Source organism: Vulpes vulpes, chromosome 5 (assembly GCF_048418805.1).
Source record: "Vulpes vulpes isolate BD-2025 chromosome 5, VulVul3, whole genome shotgun sequence".
Taxonomy (NCBI): domain Eukaryota; kingdom Metazoa; phylum Chordata; class Mammalia; order Carnivora; family Canidae; genus Vulpes; species Vulpes vulpes.
In genome coordinates this window covers 44,906,668-44,931,229 of record NC_132784.1, presented here as the reverse complement: position 1 = coordinate 44,931,229, position 24,562 = coordinate 44,906,668, and the positions used below count along the sequence as shown (strand labels likewise).

The following is a 24,562-nucleotide window of genomic DNA, read 5'->3' as shown; positions in this document are numbered from 1 at the left end:
TTTCCTTCAGGACTTATTTTTCCCTCTCCGTTCATGCATCATTCTTAGCTTTCCCCACCCTCTCTTTCCCTTCAGGATAGAAATGCTGTTCTAGTCTTTTCCTTCAGCACCTCTTTCCTTTCTACTGAGGCTTAACATATCAAATAAAGCATACAAATCCGAATGGTACATTCAATGTTTATACTCAGGAAACTAAAACTCAGAAAACTACAATGAACAGTATCAACAGATGATAGCTCAAACCCCTTTTCATCAACATGCTCTCGAAAGGTAACAACTATTATGACTTATCACCAAAAATTAGTTTTGCCTGTTAACTGACCTTCATATAAATATAGTCATACAGTAGGTCTCTTTATTTTTTTTTTAAGATTTTATTTATTTATTCATGAGAGACAAACACAGAGAGAGAGGCAGAGACACAGGCAGAGGGAGAAGCAGGCTCCATGCAGGGAGCCCAACGCAGGACTTGATCCTGGGTCTCCAGGATCACCCTGGGCCAAAGGCAGGCGCTAAAACGCTGAGCCACCCAGGGATCCCCAGTAGGTCTCTTTTATATCTGAATTCTGGCACTCAACATAATCCACTCCCACTGTTTAAATACAAATATTCCTCAGAGTTGCTTCCTCGGGCCCCTCCTCACTCCACTCGATTGAGCACTTGCATTCAATCCCAACACTTCACTGGCTGCCTAACGTAGATGCCCCCTGAACTCTCTCCAGACATACCTGAATATCCTTCAGGCACCTTAACTCTAACACATCCAAAATCTAATTCACCATCTTCCCACCCACTTACTCCTCAAAGCCAATCCTGCTCCTATATTCTCCTGTTGGGTGATGGAATTACAGTCAATTAAACCAGAAGCTTCCTCCTCCCTCACCCTTGACACACAAATCCTGTCAGTCTTATGCACAGTACATCCCTGACATGGTATATCATGACACACTTCCCGACCTGGAAGACATACTCAAATTAGTTTCAGAATGAATAATAAATCCTGAACTATTTCTTCTCCCCCAACATATAATCATTTGATAAGACCCCAAAATTCTACATTCTAAACAATTTCCATTCTGCAGGTCTTCACTGCACTGACCTAGTCCATTCAGGTCTTTTTCATCTAGCTCCCAGGTAGGCCCTTGGTCCCCATATCAGGGCCCTATCCCATCTATTCCTATTCTACTCTTTCCAATATTCAAAATCATCTTCCACCCACTCCAACTGCAGTGGGCCGGACTAGTTCCTTATTTGGTACCACAACCACATTGTACAAACTTCAAAAGTGACATACTCTGTATTGCAATTATTTCTTTCTCCCTACCAGACTAAACTCCTTGAGGCAAGGCCATTCTTTCTTTGGATCTCCAGCTCCTAACAGAGTACTATAAATGTTTATTAAAGGCCACAATAAGGCAGTAACCAAGTCTCTAGCAGCTTCCTCTCCAACCATCCTCCAGCTAGCTGCCAGTTAACATCCTAGAATATAAACCTAACCATGTCACCCTCATGCATGTAATATGCTCAGTAGCTCCCGCTGCTTATCAAGTCAAGTCCTTATCATGTGAGGCCTCTCATCATCTGGCCCCAACCTCCTTTTCAGTTTTACCTCCTACCACTTTTAACCTCATCACCTAACACTTCACCAGTGGAGATACCCACCATTCCCTGCTTACATGGTACCCTTTCATTCATGCTTTAGTTCCTGACACCCCCTTGTCATGCAGTGCTAGCACCCCATTCACAAAGGGAATCCTTCCCATGGAGCCTTCCAAGGCATTACACTTCCAGGGAGAGCTGTTTTATCAGGGTTCTGTGTTCCCTTGGCCTTCTGTAAATGCCTTCATTAAGGTATTTCAAGTGTTATTATAATTATTTATGTAATTTACACACACACACACACACACACACACACCAGATGGAAAAGTGCCAACATTCAAAAGGCATTCATCCTGACAGCTTCATAAATTTAACATAAACATTCTTTTTAGACCTCTTCACTTTTGTCCATAGCCAGCACTAGCATTTATTTTGAATGCAAAAAGAATGAGTCATATGAAAACCAAGTAAATAAATAATATTTATACCACCTTCCTGGGAGTTACTGCACATACTGTAAGCAGTAGAAAGCAACAAAGCTCCACTGAGCTCTGGAAGCTGGGTGGTGAGCCAGGTGCATTTACCAGCTAAACGGATGGCTTCAGTTAGTTTAACATGTACTACCACTTCAAATTCATCCTCTGCAAAATCAGTCTTCAGCTGATAAATATTTATGAATATTAAGACCAGGAGACACACCTTCATTCATTCTCATATACAATCCCTAACTCTAGAACCTGATCCTTCAGCTTTACTGAACTAGTGATATGAACTACTTTCACAAACTGACCCACAATTCTCTCATCACTCAAACTGCACACATGTCAGCTTCTTTCACCATAACAGCCAATTAGCTACTAAGTCCTAGGATACCATCTTCACAGGTCTCCTTTTCTCCCTCCACTGCTCTAGTTCAGGTGCTCAGTATCTCACTCACACAAACTCCTAATGATTTCTTTCCTCCAAATCTAATCTCTCCCACTCCCAAATCATCTAATGCTAGCACTTCTTAAGGTGCATTGTACAGCTGAATCAGCCTGAGAATCTTTAAGTCTGAGGAAGGGCCTGAGATTCTGCATTTCTAAGACACTCTTGGGAGATGCTGATGATGCTAGTGCATAGATCACATCTCAAGGAGAGCAAAACTCCAGTCAACATTATCCTGGAGTAATGTTTACCTAGTAAGCAGTCAACAGGCAGACGCCAGATGACCATCACTCAGGGAAGCACAGATTTCTATGCCAGATAAGAAACTGAACCAGATGCCACTGGTTTCTTAAAATGCCCAGATTCTATGCCCTCCCCCTCAGATATCCACATGATTGTCACCCACTTTATATCATGGTGTCTGGCAAAGGTATAATCTAGCAGGTATTTCTTCAATTATTACATTCACCAGATTCTGACTTAGTAACTATCCTGACAACTCTGGTTGAGCCTACTCCAGTATCACAAATGTTTCTAAAAGATAAAGATACTGTGCAAAGGAGTAAGTATAGTTGTGCTTATGATGGTACCTTAAAGATAAATGAGTACTACCTTCCTTTATCCATCAGTATTATTTGGAGGTTGAAGTCACTGGGGTTAATCTGCCAGTTTCTTAGAACCAAGAGGTTGTGGGGATGGGGTGGAGGTGGGAGATCTTACACACATCTCCAAAGGCAGGAAGCAATGACCACTCCCAATTCTCTATTAGCAGCAGCAAGCTGATCCAAGATATAAAACAAGCATTCTGACTGTACTAACTACAAAACAAGCCCTAGTTTCAGAAATGGACTTTTATGTGGTATCTTCAGAATGACATTATCCTCTTAAGTAGTTCCAACATATCTGTTTACAGAACTTTTGTCATCGTGTATTTATTAATGACACAATACCATTCAAATTGTGGCTAAAAACACCAAGTTGCTCTTTCGACTTGGTTACAGAGCAAAGGATTTGGAGTGTCTGCTTTATAAACAGGAGAACCAGAAACTACTCTCTTTATGATTATACTGATGCTAACATTTCTGTTAATATCCCCCATAAAACACACACACACACACACACACACACACACACACACCAAAAAAAATATCCCCCATAAAATCAGCTTGTCAAGTGTTGATGTTACTTTAATGAATCAACTGAGGTCTCTGTAAAAATTTGTCACAGAGTGCAAAAAGGTGCTAATGACAGTGGAAAATACACATTGGCAGGTGATTAACCTCAATGCTGAGGAGTATGAATGAGAAGCATTTTCATTTGAATTGGAAGCATGACTTACTTTAGTTAGAATCTAAATAACTTTTTTTTTACCATGGTGTTTGTCATAGTTTAAAAACAAAAAAAGTAAAATTATTTTTTCCCAGTGTTGTCATTCACATTACTACACGAGACAATATTTTGCAGAGACACATGCCTTCTATTTAAAACAAAAACAAAACAAAATTTATAACAGGCCATTAGTAAAGACTTAACTTGCCATATGTGTAGAACAAGCTTTCCAGCCATGGATTAAAGAGCTAATATGTTGCTTTTGTTTATATGAACATTCAAGAACTGTGTTTCCTCCTGGTCCAACAAAAAGTTTTCTTCATCAATGAAGGTTGAAACACTAGCTGAACACAGTTAAAAATAAAATTCCCAGATTATGACCAACTCATCATTGTCCAAACTTTACATTAATGCAATCTACATGTATCACTAAACTAAAAGAAAGTAACTGTCTCCAGAAGATAAACACATTTCCCATAACTCTCATAAATCTGAGGAATCCAAAACCCTCACAGCCCTTAAAGAAAGAAGTAAGACAATGTCTTTCAAACGTATGGCAGGATCCCAGCACCAGGCTTCAGGGCAACATGGAGCATGTACATATTTGTATTTTCTTTTCAAAAAAGCAGAATTAGTATTTGCTTAATCCAGAATAGTACCCTCACAAACTCAAATACCAAATGGACCCCAAATGATTCAAGTGGATAAAAAGGCCTAGATACCTAGACAGAAAGGTATTTAATAAATCCTAAGGGATTAAACTAGAACTACTAATCCCAAACTCGGTCTGACTGGATTTGAACTAGTAATCTACAGTTGCTTCTCAAAGAATTCAGGATCCCAGAATTAAGGCAATCATCTACTCTTTCTGGTCCCTCAAGCTTTGGCTCAAGGACCTTCTGGGGATTCATACCATGGAGGCAGGTGCCTTTCTCTTTCACTTCTACTATAGCAATCTGTGAACCCTGCCTCTACTGGAACACTTTTCACCTTTGTATAAAAATGTTGGTTTGTTTTGTTGTTGTTGTTGTTGTTGTTGTTTTACAAAATGCCCTCAAAACTGTAAGTACGTCAAGGGATCCTAGAAAATTCAAATCAGTCATTTTTTAATCAAAAGCACCTTTGACATATAGATATAATAATTACTAGACGGACGGATGGATGGAAGTGTACAGGCTGCCACTGTCACTGAGCAACTGTATATCCCATTTTCCTTAATGAGCCCTAATTAACTCTAATTAACATTTGTGGCAATTTGCTGTTGCTAAGAATAATAAAACCACACTACATTTGTGTAACATCTCACAGTTTACAAAGCACTTCCACATATATCATCAAATCTGAACCTCACAAAGTTCTTTGAGACACATTTATTTTATCACTTCTCTTTCTCTAATGAGGCTTAAGGAGGTTACAGGGCTTATGATAGGTCTCACATCGAGTAGAGAAGCCCACAGTCAAATCTAGGTGTCTAAGTCCTCGATTACGGTGCTCTTTCCACTCTAAAACTAGGGCTTGGTTGTAACATTTATTTCATTTGATCTCAACAACCTCATGGGACACAAAGTACCTCTTTCAAGAGAGAAGGAGGGGTGCCTGGGTGGCTCAGTTGGTTGGCATCTGATTCTTGGTTTTGGCTAGGGTCAGGATCTCCAGCCCTGTGTCAGGCTCTGAAATCGGCAAGGAGTCTGCTTGGGATTCTCTCTCTCTCTCCCTCTGCCTCTGCCCCTCCCTCATTCATACATTCATATTCTCTCTCTCTCTCTCTCTCTCTCTATCTATCTCTCTCTCTCTAATAAGTAAATAAATCTTGGAGCACCAGGTGGCTTGCGTCATGATCCCAAGGTCCTGGGATCAGCCCCACATCTCACTCCCTGCTCAGCGGGAAGTCTGCTTCTCCGTCTCCCTCTACAGCTACCCTCCCCTCCTTGAGCTCACTTGCTCTCTTTCCCCAAAAAATAAATAAAATCTTAAAATAAAATAATCTAAAAAACAAAACAAAAAACAGAAGGAATAAAGGAGGTAGAGCTCTAGGGACAGTGGCAGATTCAGAACTCAAGTCCAGGCCTTAACTACTTCAAAATCTATGTTTTCCAAATACTGATATGCCCAAACTGGCCCCAGGTTACTAGGCATAAGTTCCCCACATTCAGCAAACAAGGTCAATACTAACTAGTTGACTCTGATGTCAGATACTTGGCCCTGAATTCTGTGCCTCACTTGCTGTACAAATCCAGACAAGTTACTATACTGCTCTATAACTCAGTTCCTCTATCTGTAATACTAGGGTAGGGTAGTAACATGGTCTACCTCATAGGGCTGTGTGTGTGTGTGTATATATATATATATACACATACACATACACACAAAGCACTTCCACATTATATATATAGCACATAAAACACTGTCTAGCATGTAATAAGGATGATATAAATGTTTGCTAAATAACAAAATACTACTCAAATTTCTTGAACATTATATATAAGGAGTTTTTGCACTTATTTCTTCAAGTTAATAAAAATGCCATACAGTTCGTCATTGTGGAGGAAAAGAAATGTTACTTGTAAACACCTAAATAAGTTTGGCAACTGCATCTTTATTTCATTTAGTATTTTAGGGCAATGGGTCTGGAGACTTTCCCCTTAAGCGTTAATGGATTCAAGCCTAGAATCTATTCCATCCAAGATAATTTGGAATTTAGGTAATACAACTAAACACCTACAGAAAAGAATCTCAGTTTTCCACCAAAGAGGAAGGCCATGAAATGCAACAGTGTACAATTTTTGTCTTGTGGTCACATAACTAAGAATTGGTCACCAGACCATGAAAGCCCACTTACTAAAGGTGGCAGATGTTCTAACTTGACTTTTCTAGGTTTGTCATCTATGACTCTACTATCCCCTACCCCCAATAAGACTATTTCATTTTTTCTGGGAGTTCATTTACCTATAGCACTAAAGCACCCTAAGTACCATTTAGAACACTGGTCTCATTACACAATTTTCAGTTATCTCAGAGTTATTTTGCATTATATCCTTGTCATCTCAATTCACAGCTACACACAGAAACCCCTTCTCAGGTCAACTAAAGAAAATTTCAAAGCACCATAGGCAGTTGTTACTGATTTTGATAGGCATATTAGTCTTCATTTTTCTATATTCAAAAGATAAATCATGTGTGCTTCACAGTGACCTTCAAAGTAGTCCCAGAAATTCTTTAAAAGGAGAAAAAAGGAATCTCCTCAGCATAAATAAGCAGCTGAATTCTGCCTAATGCAATATATATATATATATACATATCAGCATTTTACACTCCAGGTAACCCCACTCCCACCCTAACTACTTCAGGATGACAAAGTATCCATAGGAAAGGAGAATCCTGACACATCCATATTCCAAAAGCACATGAGTTGCCATCCTGAAAGCTACTGAGAAATTAGGGAGTAAAAAAGAAATGTGGTAGAAATCAGATAAAGATCCTTCCCTTTCTCCCTGTTTTCCTGAACAAATTCAAAATAGCTATTAAACCTCTACTGTTCTATAGCATAGATTTTAATCTCCATCAGTTAAGAAAAAAAAAATGACAAACTGAGGAAAAGTGGCATTTTAAATCAGTGAAGAAATAACTCAATTATCCAATAAAAAGCATTGACACAATTTGTTCTTTCCCACCTCCTTTCTTAAACAACATATTAAAATTTTCAGCATAGAAAATAAAACAATAAGATACCACAGGAAAATACAGGAAATTTCACTTTTTAATCCTGGGATAGGGAGTCTTTCCTAAGCATGACACAGAACCCTGAATATTTAAAGGAAAAGACTGACATAAAAGTGTAATGGATAAAGAAAATATTAGTGACTTACAAAATAAAGCTAGTTTCCCTAAATATATTTCTAAAACAAATCTATAAACCCATAGGAAGAAGGCAAATATCAAACAAAAAATGAGCACAGGATATGAGAATAGGCCGTCACAATATTAATATGTTACCAATTAATATGTTTTAAAAAAAAAAGTTCCATGTAATTAAGAACTGCAAATTTTTTTTTAAATCAAGATTTCTTTTTCTCCCAAGACTACTTACCACATTCCACCTATCCCTTCCACGCATAAATAGGACCACCACCTTCCATTAACATCCTTCCTCAACACTCCATGGAGAACGCATGTATGGGGTGCACACAAGAGAAAAAGTGTCCTTCAATTATAGTAGTGTTTACTTCTTCCCATAAGGAGAGATCCTTATTACACACAACTGAATGTCAGCTGCCCCCAGCCATACCATCTCTCCAAAAGACCATCAAGAAAAATTTTTCCTGTGTTTCAGCATCTGGAGTACATATTCTACATGTCAGATGCAATGTATTTTTACCCTTTCATACTTCTGCACTTTAAAAAGTTCCCTTCCTCATATTAAAAATGAACAGTCATCTTTGAGGAATTAATTGACTCAATAGATTAACTTCCCTATAAGGAAAGCTAAAACTTTCGCTTAAGGTAAACGATTAAATTAAAATAGAGCCTAATATAGAAGGGAATCTCTCTCACACTCCTAAAAATATTCACAAACTGTCTTTTTGCTAACAGGACCAGGAATTTCATTCTCTCTCTCCCTCTCCGAGATATTCAAAACAGTAGCAGATTTCGTGATAAAGACTTCCAAAGCCAACAAACAACAAAAGCCCAAAGATTACTGAAGCCAGTTGTTTTTTTTATATTACACAAAAGGGAAACTTGGTCTGTGTGCCTGAATAAGCTATGTGCATCTCATTGTGAGAAGACATCTTTAATTTTTTTTTAAGGATGTAATACTGAATCTTTTTAATGAACATGTTGGAAAGGGAATTATTTTCAAAATCTATTCTTAAATTTTTCTCCCAAATAATTGTTAAAAGTCTATGATTTCTACCACCTTTCCATTCTAACAATTTCAACTTCAAAGTGCTAGACCAATCACCATTGGTTTTCTCATTTTCTAGTACTGTGCTCAGCCACCTGTCTGTCAACTTTAAAGTTCCATATTAAATCCCCCAAAGAGTAACATCGTTGATGAAATCTAATTTCCCTCTATGCGAAAAAAATGATAATAATAATTTCCCTCTATGCAATTAAGATATCCAGCTGTTCCATTAGAAGCCCCTTTATATCTGTCAAAGAGACATGCAACCTCTCAAAAGCACTGATTAGAACAAAATGAAACTAGAAATACCTTGAAGTCACAGAGAAACCACCAAATCTGTGAAGTATACACTCCATTTTTTTTAACTTTCATTTTGAATACTAAATATAAGGAGGATCCAAAGATAAGTTTGTAATTCATAGCGTGGTAAGAAAACAAAACAAAACAAAAAACAAAAACAAGGGACAGATAATCCAAATCACGGGTGCTACTCCTAATCTGGAGACTGACTTGATCAATGATCTTAGACCAGATACTTAACCTCTGTGGTCTTGCTTTCCTCATCTATAAAAATACAGATGTTAGGATCTCCATGGGAGCCTAAATTCTATCATTTAATCAAATCAACAATACAAAACTTTCATTTTCTTTTAAGTGGCTTTTTCTCCTGAGACTAAGCCCAAGGAGACAGGCACACAGCTCACCAATAATTAGAACTAACAAACTATTAAGTTTTGCATGTTTGAATACCTCAAATACAGAGTTACTATTACAGTAAACTTGATAAACTGAACGATGAAAGGATTTTATAATCACCTTAAGGACGAATTCTTTTTTTTTTTTAATTTTTATTTATTTATGATAGTCACACACACAGAGAGAGAGAGAGAGAGAGAGAGAGAGAGAGAGGCAGAGACACAGGCAGAGGGAGAAGCAGGCTCCATGCACCAGGAGCCCGACGTGGGACTCAATCCCGGGTCTCCAGGATCACGCCCTGGGCCAAAGGCAGGCGCCAAACCGCTGCGCCACCCAGGGATCCCAAGGAAGAACTCTTTAAAAAGGATATATTTCTTTAAATTCAACTCTAGCACACTGAGTCTACGTTGAGAAGTAGGGCTGGGAGGGAGGGAGTGAACCAAACATCACCTATAGTGTCATCAGTCCAAATCTATACCAAAAAGGGGGTCTACTCTGGTTGTCCATCTCAGGCTATCTTGCATATAAGAGGTCCAAGTCCATTCCTTTCTCGCTGAGAAGATGCAGGGGATTTGACTCTTTTAATCCAGAGACAGGTCTTATAGAACTTAACTAAAACAACTACAACTTTTAGTCTTTCTAATGGGAAGGAAAGGTTCTCCAAAGGAACCCCAGTATGTTAAGAGCTGAAAGAGGTCTTAGACTTATTCCACTCCAAGCTCATCATTTTACTGGCCCGGAAAGCAATACTCAGGACAGGTTAAAATGAATGCTCAAAGTCATGCCAAGTTTCCAAACTTTCAGATTACTTTCCTTAAACTACACGCCATTTTTTTCTCAGTGTTAGATAAAACCATGTAATTTTGCCCCCAAAGTTATTTTTGAAAAAACAAACAAACACTAATCAAGGTTACTTTCACCTGATCCCAGGACACATCAGCCAAACTCAAGAACCATAATGTAGCACCCACTCTGGACTAAGACACAGCCAGGCAAGTTCTCAAAATATATGGATGAGAAAAAAGAACTCCTTAGGAAAAAATTTCTCATAACTGACAAGGTAAAAAAAATAAACTCGTTCCGTGCATGAAATTTCACGTCCCAGACCATGTGTCAGGAGCGAACTGATTGTAAAATCCAGAAAATTATTGAATAGGCAAGGAAAACAAGTAGAGACCATACTTCCACTGTATTTAAAAACATGCCTCATAGTTGAAAATAAAGCCCAAATATTCTAGCATATAAGGCAATTATATCATAAGATTCATTCTCTTCTTTTCCACCAGATGTAAGCATCAGTAGAAATAGCTAGAAATAAACATAATAGGAGAAATAAAACTCTTCCTGTTTGAAAAGAATGAAGGGGGAAAAAAAACTAAAAAGAAAAACCAACCAATTCAAATCCTCTCAAACCTCAAATTTCTAAACATTTTTTTTTTTAATTTATTTATGATAGTCACAGAGAGAGAGAGAGAGGGAGGCAGAGACACAGGCAGAGGGAGAAGCAGGCTCCATGCACCGGGAGCCCGACGTGGGATTCGATCCCGGGTCTCCAGGATCACACCCTAGGCCAAAGGCAGGCGCTAAACCGCTGCGCCACCCAGGGATCCCTCAAACCTCAAATTTCTAATTAGATTTTTCACTCCTTATTAAAACGGGGTAAGACAAAATTATTTCTAATTCTGTTCAGTCTTCAACTGAATGCTTTCATATAACTGGAAATGAGACTAATTTTAGCAGGCTTCATTTGGGAAAGTATATATCAAAAATTCTGCATATTGTTTTTTGTAAAATATTGACATTTACAAAAATTCTGCATATTGTTTTTTGATAAAATATTGACATTTACAAACTGATAAAATGTGTACAACCTACAAACAGACTTTTCCTCTCCTTTTCTTATAGAACTGCTAGGTTCTAAATTCAGAAAACTACTGGACTTGTACCTGAACAAGACATTTTATCAGAATATATGTTTTACAATGTATTGAAGCAAACTCAAATGTAAAAATACAACAGGAAAACAATTATTTCAACAAGAACTTAGAGATCTGAAAAGGTTATGCTCTGTTTCATTAAACATACTAAGAGGTATACCAGTATACCTCTTAATCATACGAAATATTTAACAAAACCATTCCACCTCTACATCAAAGTGTAATGATACTTCAGTAATGCAGTAATCACTATGCTTGATTCTAAAGTACACTATCACACAACTTGGAAAAGTTGCTATTTCACAGTTAACCAAATATCCTAATGTTTTTTAATAAAAAAATATCATGGAAGTCTATTCTTTCCAGATCCCTGAGTTTCAAATTTATCAAAATTTCCCAAAGCCTAGAGTTGAATTTTCAGACAAATCCAAATACAACCAGTCACACAGACTTAGGTTATAAATACCTAATATGTCTAAAGAATCCACATGGCCATTTTGTTTTGTTTTGTTTTAATTATGCTATCTTTAGAAAACCGAAGGTAAGTATAAAGAAAGGCTTGCCCTAGAAGCACAGGGACGTGAGACCAGATTCAAAACCTCTCATTACCAGTGTTACACCAGATGCCTGGGATTAAAGAGGTAGAGTAGGTTTTAGAAGGTAGGGATTTTTTTTTTTTAAAGGCTTCATTTTCCCAGACATTTCGATAACTTCCTCTCTTTTTCAAATACCAGGCATCTTTTTTAAAGGAAAAGCTTTTCTACTGAGTGGCTTCAGGATCTCCTGACTTTCACAGTACAACAATTAAAGCCTTCTCCTGTCCAAATAGACTGAACTGCGTTCAAGCCAGGCACATAACAAAATCATTAAATCTAAGATGCCTCATTTGACAGATGTCTCATTAAATGCATCTCAAAGTTGAGGTGGGAGATGCCTTTGAAAAGAAGGAAAAAGAACACCTGTTAACTCTAAGAAAAGTTTAAGAAAGAACTGCTCTCTCAAAATCCACACAGAGCTTCACTCACGTGAAATAGAAGATATTAATAGTATGTGGCACATCTAAAATCTCCTGCCATAAGAAATGCCTCTGTGTATATGTGTGTTTAACACATCCCTTGGGGACCCAAACAGGATGGAAGGCTGAAGAATCAGGGCATACACCACCAGCTGCTTAACAAAATTCCACAAATTCAATTCAACAAATGTTTAAACTAAAATGCCAAGTATTACACTAGGCTTGGATCATAAAGAATGTCAATGAATGTTATGTTACCAATAAATCAAATTCAGGGCTTTGAAAAAAAAAGAGAGAGAGTAAGAAATAACAAAAACATTGTACACTTTAAAAACTAATAATGACCTTTGGATAACCAATCAGTTAAGGTGGTGGATTTAACAACCTTAAAAAAAAAAAAAAAAAAAAAAACTTTTAACGCAAAAACTTTAAAACTAACTTATACATCTCCTCTCCCTGTAATTATTTCACTGAGCACAAAAGACACACATCTTAGAAACAACTATGAAATTCAGGGAGAATAGCTTACTCTCCAGCTCCATATACTGTATGAATTATAAAAATAATTGTAACAATAGCATAGTAACACCAATAAAGCACTATCGCTAATGTACCAACAATTCCACTGTAAAATAGGACTTAAGCAAACCTTTTCTGATGTAGATTTTCAATACTTTACAAGTAAGGCTATGTTTTAAAGGCACCAAATTACCACACCTTCCCCCCTGAAAAGTTATTCACTTTTCAGATGAAGTGTTAATTCTCTATACCCAATGAAGATTTACAGTTTAACAAATGAGGCATGGTCAAATTAAAAAAATAGTCATTAAGTAAACTTCATTTCCTAACAACTTAAATGCAAGTATGCCTACTGCAACCAGACTATTACAACACTTTAGTACTCTTTCTGTACTGCCTATTTATTTGCCAGTCTTGGTACCTTAGGTTTTTAAAAACAGCATGATAAAAATTAGAGCCATCAACATTTCACAAGGAATACTGCTTTAGACTGGAGGATAATATCACCTCATTAACAACAAAAATAGCGTATTTTCTGAATGCTTCTAACCAAGTGAAAGAATCAAGTGTAAATGAAATTCAGCATCGATTCATGGAAAGTGATATGAATTGCAAAACAGAACATCCCAGCTCTCTATTCTCAGCTCTGCCAAGGACTGAAAAACCACAAGCAAGAGGCAAACCTCTCTGTGCATGTTTCTCCATCTGAAAAGAGGATTGACACTGACTCCTCCCTAATGTTTTTGAAAGGACAAATGAGATAATTTATGTGAAAGCCCTTTAAAATTTTTGAAGATAATAAAACCCAACATATTAATAGATGTTCTCAAACCACAGTTATGAAGAAGACAGCATGCACTTTACATCAAGAACAACAAATATAAAACAACAAAAATAAAGTCAAACCCTTTGTTCTTAAAATTGAAAAGACTGCTCAAGCACACACTGGTGTCACATGTTCATACCACGTTACTCAATACTGCTGTAATTATAGTAATAAGAGCCTGCTGGTCAATATTACAGCTTAATGCTGAACCACCCCTTCTCGGTTTCCATGTAGGAAACCATGTAAGGTTTGATCATTCCCCTAAAGAGAAAAAAAGAAGAAATATGAGAGGGGTTAGGAGATTGTTCTCCTGAGCAATCCAAAGAAGTCACATAAAAATATCTTGTCCAAGATTCAGTAGGCACAGTGGGTGTGCTCTCCATTCCATCAACATCCTTTCCCACTATTACAATTTGAACTTAAGTGGCTAGACCACTAAATCTAAAAGGTGATACAAGAGTCAAAAAATACATCGTTTAATACTGCCCTTGGTCAATGACTCAGACTCCCCAAAGAGTCCAAAACACAAAACTCATTAATGTTTTGAAGTCCATAACTTATTTCAAGCAACACAAATTTTTAAAAATTCTTTTACCTAAAATTACTCTTCCAATTAGAATTTAAGATGGTTTGTTTTAAAAGGAAATTAAGTGTTAAAGTACTTAAAATACCTAAGACCAGTAGCCTCATATAAAGACATGTAAATTTTGTCATATTTTAAATCAGCTAAAAAAATGCTTGAAAGACACATTAATAATCTTCAAACTAAGTTTTCATTAACAACTCTGTAATTAGATAGCACTTTCATCCAACACCTTACAGTTCCTTAAAGATTTTCATTTTACTTTACCCAAATAAATATTTAAATATTCAAAGGCTGCAAATGCTTTTCAAAACCTTTTAATAATAACTTGAATCAAGTTATAAATACTAAAATTTCACTGAAAGGTGACCTTCAAAAGAATGAAAGTTCCCTGGACAAGAACTTCTCAAGAAAAAAAAAAAAAGAAAAAAAAAAAGCAGCTGACTAGATAACTAGATAGACAGCAGATAATGAGCTCAATTTAAATACAGGAAAGTATTTAAAAGGCTTCAAAGGCAGCTTCCTAATCTATCCTTAACTCCAGCTACACATATAAACAAAAAGACACGCTCAAGAAATTTCAGTTATATGTAAAATTATAAAAACAAATGTGGCATACAACACCATCTTGAAGGGTTTCCTCTAAAATAAACCTTAATTCTCTTTTTCCTAAGGGAAAGAATTACTACCAAAATATAACACTCCCGTTGGGCGTCCTACATTCCACTGCAAGGGTAATTTCTAGGAATCTCCACCAGTGAGGCACAAACCCTCAGTGCGTGTGAAGTCCTGACAGTGTTCCCATAATAAGACCACCTTATAAAAAGGCCCTTTTGTTCGTCAATAACTACCTTCTTGCAAAAGTTCAATTGGACTCACTATATACTGAATTTTGTTCTGTGGCATATGAACAACAGACATTTTGTTTATTACCTTGGGATTAAAATAGGCTCAATTCTGTGTAAAAACCAAAATACACAACTAGCCATCTCTATAACAATCAAGCATCTTCCTTCTAGGACACATGTACAATGGCTTCATATTCAATAATAAGTTGGATACTGTTTGTGACATCCCCATTTTATTAGTTATTTTTACAAGTGTATACACAGAGGTATATATATATTTATGCTGTGCATACAGAGATGAAGTTCAGAAAATAACAATTACAGCTTTTCATAAAGAGCAAAACAAAAAGAATAAAATGACCACACCAGAAATTTAAGATTCAACCAGAAAATTTGTCACTTTTCTATTGATAAGTTTAAAACAAAACAAGACCACTGTATATCATTCACTTAGAATACTTTAGACACACTTGAAGAGGCAATCAAGGGAATCAAAGATTTAAATTTCATGAAGAGGACACCCAGAACCTTTTCCTATGGGCATTTATCATGATGGAAAACATGCGGAAATAAGAGATGCAGAGCTCTATGTCTATAAAATATGTTCAATACTGTTTATTTTACATATCCCTTGCTTTATATATATTTCATTCAGTGCAATTGGTTTGGTTATAAGGGCATTTATCATTCTCACATTATCATCCTCATTCCAAGTGTGATTACCATTTAATGCTTTTGTAAAATACTCTTATTAGCTCCAGGAGAAAAAGATATAATTGTTGCTCCTACATTAAAAAAAAAAAAAATCACCGATTTTCTAGGTCATAAACTTTTAAAGCCGTGTCATCCAATTGAGATATTATCTGCAGATAACTGCAAATGCTATTGTATTACGATATGGCTTTCTTTATAAGGCAAAAATCCGTCAGAAATCCACTTGAATTACAGAAAAACTTCAATGAAACTTAAAAGGACATCTCACCAAGAATCCTACTGGTCCTGCATATTTCAATGTGCCAGTAAAGATTTCTTCATTCAAACTGACTAAACTGCCACTAAGACACAAGTTGGACCAAAAACATTAAATTAGAAAGTATAACAACAGATTAACAAAGTTACAAGTAGGATTATCTTTCCAGCAGCACCTACAAACTGAAATAGTAACGCTGAGGAAGATTTAAGTCTCCTGACTTAATTTTGTCATGCTAACTCTATTTTAAATAAAACTTCTTATAATTAAGAGCATAATTGTTTAAACTAGAGGAGGGAAAAGACGCAAATATAAGGCTTCAATATATCAACCAGGATGTATATAGCTCATTAATTTAGTACCCTCCGATTCTTTAATCAAGAGAGAAACATCAGTCACCCTTAGTTAAGAATTAGATCTAGTATCTCAAAAAGCTGGGGAGAAAATAGAAAGATTTTAAAAGTGTTCATCTGGAACCGAAAAAAAAAAAAAAAGAATGAGGAGGATTTTAGCTACCATCTCAAGAGGGGATAACCACTTCAAGTCTTATTGTGATCCCTACTGCCAAGTCACACTGCCATCCCGGTCAGAATGAGAGGGAGAGGCTGGCAGCAGGAAATGAGAAAAAGAAATAGGCGACATCACTTTTGATGCAAGAATCACACTTGCAGATGAAACTAAAATAAAGCAAAAAAGCTCCGGGGGAGGGGGGTATCACTAAGAAGGGTCTGTTAGCGAGGACTCGGGAGCAACTAAGCGAGACGAGAGAGCTGGGCGAGGGCACCAGGTGACAAGAAAAAGAAAGGAGCTGGGGGGGGGGGGGGCAAGAATGGCCAACGGTGGACGAATGTACAAAGAACGACCTAGAGCACGTCCGTTGGTCCCCCTGAAATCCCAACCTGCCTCCAACCCAACACGCCCACGAGAGCCCGAGGGAAGGCCCCTCGTCAGCGTCCTGCGGCGACCTGGGTTTGCGGGCGCCGGCGCCTTGCCCCCTCCGGGCCCTCGAGGCTGCAGCCAGCGCCCCGCTCCGAGTCACACGCAGGGCGCGGGGACGCTGCGGAGAAGGAACGAAGGCTCCCGAGGGCTCGCACGTCCTCTGGGTGCGGGCGGGCAGCCGGCCCCGGCACCCAGCCCCGGGACCTCGGGGTCCCCCCACGTCGGGCGGGCGAGCGCCTTACCTGCGTAGAAGCGGATGAGGCAGCCGACCTCCGAGTCCATGCCCTCCTCCTGCACCCTCCACAGCTCCCCGAACCCCAGCTGGAAGAGGTAGTCATTCTGGATCTGCAACGGCCTCTCGTCGGCCTCCAGGCGCCGGGTGGTCTCCCCGTGCAGCTGCACGTACAGGGCGGGCGGCGGCGGCGGCGGCGCCTTCTCCTCCCGGGGCCGGTCGCGGGCGGCCCCTCCCGGGCCGTCGACGCCGCGCGGGCCCTTCGGCTGCGGCTGCAGCGGCGGCGGCGGGGAGGCCGTCGGCGAGGGCGGCCGGGACTGCGCGCGGCGGCCGGGCAGGGCCAGGGCCGGGGCAGCCTCCAGCTCCTCGCACGACGACGAGGAGCCGCTGCCGCTGCCGCTGCCGCTGCCGCTGCCGCTGCTGTAGGGGTCCAGCCGGTCGGACACGCTCTCGGCGCTGGGGCTCGGGCTGAAGCTCTCGGTGTCGGAGGCCGCGCCCGCCGCCGCGCCGTCCAGGGCCCGCCGGGCGCCCGGCTCCCCGGGGCTGGAGTCCGACGGCGCGGGGCTGGCGCGCGAGGCGCGGCGCGTCCACCCGCCGGGGCCGCGGGGCAGCTGCAGGTCCGCGGGGGGCGCGCGCGGCGGGTCCCCGACGGCGGGCGGGGGCGGGGGCGGGGGCGGGGGCGCGGGGCGGCGGGGCTCGGCGGGCGCCCGCTCGGCGCCGGCCGCGGGGCCCGGGGCCCTGCCGGGCACCCTGACGGCGCCGCCGCCCCTGTGGCCCACCTGCAGGAGGCGGGCGGCCACCTCGCCGGCCGTGGTGTCCAGCGTGCACAGCACCGGGCGCAGGTAGCTGGAGGCCAGGTGGCGGTCGAAGACGTGCACGCAGCCCCGCTGGAGCCGCTGCCTCACCCAGTCCCGGTCCGACGGCTGCAGCTGCAGCATCTGCCGGTGCTTGAGGAGCAGCGTCTTCCTGTCCAGGCTCCGGGTGCACAGCGACGCCGAGGCCGAGCCGGGCGCCGAGAGGCCGGCGGCGCCGGGGCAGCGCGAGGCGGCGGCGGCCGAGGACGAGGACGACGACGACGACGACGAGGACGACGAGGCGGCGGCGGCCGCGGACAGATTCCTTTTCAGCCGCCCTCTCCGCAGCAGGAGGGAGTTAGCGCCGCCGCCGGCCCCCGGCCCCGGGGCAGCCCCGCCGGCGGTGGGCTGGGGCGCGCCGCGCCGCCGCCGCCGCCCAGCGCCTCCCGCCCGGCCCGGCAGCGCCTCGCCGGGGGCCTCTTCCCGCGCCCCGCCGGCCGGGGCCGCCAGGGGCAGCGCGGGCTCCGGGCTCCGGCCGCCCCCGGCCGCCGCCGCCGCCGCCGCCGCCGCCGGAGCCGGAGCTCGGTCCTCCCTGCTGGGCTCGGGGAGTCGCTGCGCCGTAGCCGCGGCGGCGGGCTCCATTGCAGTGGGGCTTCGCGCTTCCCCCCCAGCTCCGGAGGCAGCGGGACGAGAGCGAGGCGGTGAGCCCGAGGTGGGAGACGGCGGCGGCGGCGCGGCGACGAGGGAGAAGCCAATGGCGTGCGGCGCGGCCGTTCCAGGGGATTATGTGGCAATTCGGAGCATTCCGTCGGTGTCTCGGTGTTCCATCCCGCGCGCCCGCCCGCCCGCCTGCCTGCCCGCCTCGCCGCCACCGCCCCCCCGCACACGCCCTCCCCGCCCGGGTCGCGGGCTCGGGCGCGCAGGCCCCGCCTCGCCGGGGCGAACCAGCCGCGTCGCTGGGCTCATTGAATATTAATCAGGCGCCTGGAGCGGGAAGGCGGGAGGCGGGCTGGGCGGGAGCGCCACGGGGGCCTCATGAATATGCATATTAGCATGACGGCATTCCCGGGAGGAGCGGAGAGAGCCCGAGGACGACGGGGAGGCGGGGCTTCAGGGTAAACAAACGTGACGCGTGCGTACGGGGGCGGGGCGAGGGGGGAGCCGTTTTCCGGGAGGTTCCTGCGCCAGCCTCGGAGAGGGGCGGGCAGAGCGCAGAGAGGCGCGCGGTGCACGCTGGGCGTTGTAGTTCCAGCGCGGGAACGAACCCGACGGAGGGAAACTTGGCGAACCACAAGCCCCAGAGTGCCTTCCTCTCTGTCCCTCCTTGCAGCCGGCCGCGGGCTCCGGCCAGTGGGTATTGTGCCCTCTGCTGTTAAACTGTGCATCTGGGAGTGTTCGTGTTGGTTAAGCTGTACCCAGCCCGCCCGTTCCCGCTCCCCTGAAGACTTTCGTTTTCCCTGCTGATTTAAAGTGAGGGCTTTGAGGAACTCTACGCGGTGTGAAGTTCCCCCTTTCTTGGGTTCTCACCTCCACGCCTTGTAGGAGATGCAAAAACACACCCGAGCCCGCCGGATAACCGGCGGTGAAAATGGCCAACCTTACTTTCCTCGCTTTTTCCAGGCTAGGGAAGTTCCAACCTGGACAGTTGGTGAAAGCGCTTCTTGGAAGCCGTGCAACCCCGAGCCGAGCCTCTCCTACAACTGTATGTGGGAAGGAAAAAGGCAAACGACTCGGGTCTTGTTGTTTCCCCCAGTGACCTTAAAAGTTTGGGGTTAAGGTAATGACAGTGGAAGCCGTGCAAAGGAGAAGAAACGATGGACCAGAGACGTGGTGGGATGTGAGATTGGCTCGTCCTGTGTATTCTCTCTTAGGTCTTACCTTGTTTTTTCTTTGAGCATTAAGGGGAAAAATGGGTTTTGCGGCTAAAATGTTTCGTTGTGGTCTGGAAAGTTGCATTTTCTTATCAGTGAAAATAACATTGTAGGCTACACTAGAATAGCTTCCTAAAGAATTTAATGAATGTAATTGAAATACCATTCCCCCAGATTGTTTTATAAATCTGGATTTTCACATGTGAGTGAGAACGTGTCAACTGCCAACTATCCAGAGCCTGCCTTCAATACAGTTACTGACCTTTTTGGGGGGGGGGGGGGGGGCGGAGGGGACGCCACAGAGAGAGAGAGATCAGGGGTGCCTGGCTGGTCAATCAGTGGAGCATGGGACTCTTGATCGCAGCATCGTGGGTTTGAGTCCCACTTGAGCACAGAGATTACTTAAAAATTTAAAACATCTATAAAAGAGAAAAAAAAGATACCCGCTGAAACTTATCGCTGAAGTAAATTGATAAGGGCAAGTAAAGTCACACTTAGGTTATCTACACAATTTCATTGAAGAGGAATGGAGGAAGCTACCAGGATAAAAATAAATATTTCTCTTAATTCTTGAAATTCCTGGAAATGATTTTCTGTATCTTTCTTTTGAAGTCTTACCCCTTGGCCTTATGAAACTAATTTTTATTGCGTCTCAATTCAATCAACAGCACAGAGTTCTGTTTTTTAAGTGAGGGAGAATGCAAATCCTCCCATGAGAGATAAGATAGTCACATCAATTAATTTAACAAATAATTATAAACATAGTATACACCAGTCACTGTGGTAAACAATTGAATAAAACAGACACTGTTCTTGCCTTCATATAGAGCATATGGGTTATAAAGAAAGACATTCAACAAGTGAGACATTCAAAATGCAAAGTAACATGGGAGGAAACAAAATTAAAACAAGGGGAATTGACCTTCTCTAGGAAGTCAAACAATAGAGACTAACTTTGGATAAAGTTTTCTGTAACATATGAAACTAGGTAGTTGCTGAAAGTTCTGTCTCTGAGAGAAAGCAAAGCAGAAAAGAAGTAATATATTTAAAATAAATGTCAACTATGCTAATCCATATGTTGCCTTGAGTAGCTCCTAACACAATTAGTTATAGAAATGAAAAGAATATTTTAACTTACCCTTTCTTTAATTAGATAAAAAAACAAAGAGCATGTTAAATTTCAGTCCTAAAACATAGACTGTTTACACCTCTTTATATTCATTAGTTCCTTAGCTGATTTCCTACAAACCTGTTTAATTTTTGCTTTTTTTTTTTAAGATTTTATTTATTTATTCATGAGAGAGAGAGAGAGGCAGAGACACAGACAGATGGAGAAGCAGGCTCCATGCAGGGAGCTGGACATGGGACTCGATCCCGGGTTTCCAGGATCCCGCCCTGGGCTGAAGGCAACACTAAACCGCTGAGCACTAAACCGCTGCCCTAATTTTTACTTTATAAGAAATATACCTTATAGCTCCCAGATAGCTGCCTTCTAGAGGTATATTTCTTTAGCTAATGTAACGAACTCATGGAAAGCTTATTCTAATCATAAATACTGTTACCATTGGCCAATGGTCCATTTTCATCCTAAGAAATTGTAGTACTGTACTTAATCTAGTTCTGGTTCCCATCATTCAGATTTATACGATCACCCCAACTCTACCTTTTTATCCTCTTGGAATTTTGTTTACTCTTTGAAGGTATTTATAACCAAAACATCTCCTCCAAGGGGAAAAAAAATTAAAGAAAAAGCATAGCTCAGAGAAGTTAGTATCCAAAGTACTGAAGGTAAGAGGGGCTGGGAGTCATCATACACACTTGCCTCACTTTCTATTAGGGATTACTGAATTGGAAGGGGGGAAATAATGATTGATGTTAATGTTAAAATATCTCAGCATAAAGGAAAAAGGAAATATATTCCAGCCTAAAAGACAAAGCAAAGCAAAAAATCCTGCACTGGGGACAGGGTGGAGAAGAAGAATGCAGAATATAATTTCTAATAGATAAACTATTTCGTGCACACTGTCGGTCTGAAAGATGCCTTATTCCATTGTACCCAGAATAATCAAAATCAGAGTTGAGAGAAAAGCAGAAGAGTAAGGGTTTACAGTCCTTCAATAAAGTTACTGAACTTGGGGGTGAGTGGAGAGAGAGAAAGTAAAGGAGAGTTCATAAAGAATACAGTCCCCTTACCACTAGAACAATTGAAACCTCATTGTTGAAATAACAGACATTGATAAGGGCAATGAAATATGTGCTTAGAACTTGCTAGTATCATTGAACATCATCCAAACTATCTGAGCCAACCCACACTATACAATTGCTCTGAATAAGAAAAGGATTTCAGTAAAGGACAAATATTTTCCAGACACCCAGGAAATAGCAGCTTCTCCTACTTAGAGTGCAGGAATAGGCCAGCATCCTGAAACCATGTAACTCATGAGTCCTTTAAAATGTTCCAAATGTACAATCTAATACCACGTTTCTGACTAGCCACACTCTTCAAAGAATCACATCTTAAAATGCTAAAAGATAATCCTGAAAAGAAACAACAGATGTAAAAGTTGCAAACCCTGATGCCAAGTTGTTAAAATATTTTCACAGCTAAGTATAGAAAAAGAGAACATAATTTTCAATTTACTGCCACAGTTTATTTTATGCCGTGGGATTTATAACTGACTTGCTGTGTTTTGCATCTAGGTTAATCCTGTTTGCATCCTTAGATCCAAGATAAAAGAAACCATCTTTGGAATTTTTTTCTAATATAAGCAGTTGGAATTTTAATGGAAGCATGAATTGATAGCTGGGATGGTTTCAGTCTGAATTGTTAGGGGCTCAGCTGTGTCCAGAAATAAACTCAGAAAGATGCAATATACAATGTAATACATTTAGTTAGTACATTATGAACAAGGGATCTAATTATAGTTTCACATTCTTATATCCCTTGAGCTACTAGTGGTTTACCATGCCTAAATTGCTCACTATTTACTCATTCTTTTTTACTATGAGGGACCCATTTAGCAAATTACTGCTCTAGTGCACTAAATGGGTCCCAGGTGGCTAAACTGAATTCATATGTTCCCTTCTCACTGGCAGGAAGATACCTTCTGTTCTCTCTAAAACCTTACCCCTCCCTCACAAAACTTAGCATTTGAACTCTATGGAAAGCTCAGATCGCCACTATCATCATAGGTAGTCCACTTTATAAAAGTACATTTGATAGCTTTTCAGATTTTAGTGCACTCTTTTAAATCCTGTGGTTCTTTATTTTTTTTTCCTTATTTCTCACATCCTCCCTCGTAGAAATAAACAGATGTATTATATTATATCACAACGATGAAGTATTAGACCGAGTAGAGACCTTGTAATCTCATCTCTTCCAGCAACAGTGTAAATTACCTGGGACATCCATTCAATATAAATCACCTGGGACATTTATTCAACAGATATTTATTGAAATTTTACATAAATTGGGTAAAATAAATGGGGTAGGCACCATTTACCCCCAATAAATAGTATAGACAAAAAAAAATATCCCCCCAAGGAAGCTTGTATATAAACATCGATCTTTTCAAATCTTTAGTTAAAATTGACCTCTTCTTTTATATAGATGGTTGTTGTTTTAGGCAAATGGGAAATATGGCAATCCAGATATATTTGTTACATATAAGGGTATAAATATTTCCTCCCTAAGTATTCTATATTCTTTCTCTTATATGTAAAGTCATCATATAATTGCTTTAAATCTGGGCCTTCATAATATTTATACATTTAAAGATATTAATTTCAAAAACTGGTCTATACTCAGCTTTTTAGAAACTCATTTTGGGTTCTAATCTGTCCCAAGTACCTAAGATCTCTTTCCACCAAGATTTCTAACTAACAAAAATCCTTCCAAAATCTCCTAAAGCATTTTCCCTAAATCTTCCATGACTAAAAATAGAAAAGTAGTGTCTAGATAATGATTCCCCTATATTTATGGTCATTAATTATACCCTAAAGGAGTAGCATGGGTATTTTCTTTTTGTGCCGCAAAACAGAATGATTATAGGAGACACAATCAATTCCTAGAAATCTTACCCCTCTCCCCTCTACTTCCCATCATATCCATTGGTCTGGACTCCTAGATACAGTTGTTTCTTAAGGTTGTCATAACAAAGTACCATGAACTAGATGGTTTAAAACAACGGAAATGTGTTTTTTCACAGTTCTGGAGGCTGAAAGTCCAAAATCAGGGTGTCACCAGGACCATGCTCCCTCTGAGGCTCTGGGGACATCCTTCCTTGCCTTGTCCAGCTTCTGGTGTCCGCAGCATTCCTTGGCTTGGAAGTACATTCTTCAATTTCTGTTTCCTGGCATCTGTCATTGCATAGCCTTTTCCCTGCATCTCTATGTCTCAACTCCTCTTCTTATAAAGATACCAGTCACGGGATCAGGGCCCATTCTAATCTATTATGATCCTGTCTTAACTTGATTATATCTACAAAGACCCTGTTTCCAAATACAGTCATCTTCTCAGGAGCCAAGTAGCTGTGAATTTTGGGCAAGGACACTCCAGTATACAAGGTGTTTTG

At 41.2% G+C, this 24,562-nt stretch overlaps 1 protein-coding gene across 1 annotated transcript in view; it reads right to left on the bottom strand.

Moving 5' to 3' along the window:
- The window catches only part of PHLPP1 (PH domain and leucine rich repeat protein phosphatase 1), a 208,557-nt gene extending 189,662 nt beyond the window's left edge, over positions 1-18,895 (bottom strand). Inside the window, exon 1 of the mRNA XM_072758046.1 lies at positions 17,334-18,895. Coding sequence (XP_072614147.1) covers positions 17,334-18,759 — 1,426 coding nt within the window. The 5' untranslated portion in view covers positions 18,760-18,895. The remainder of the gene's footprint in view (positions 1-17,333) is intronic.
- Between the last annotated feature and the right edge of the window lie 5,667 nt (positions 18,896-24,562).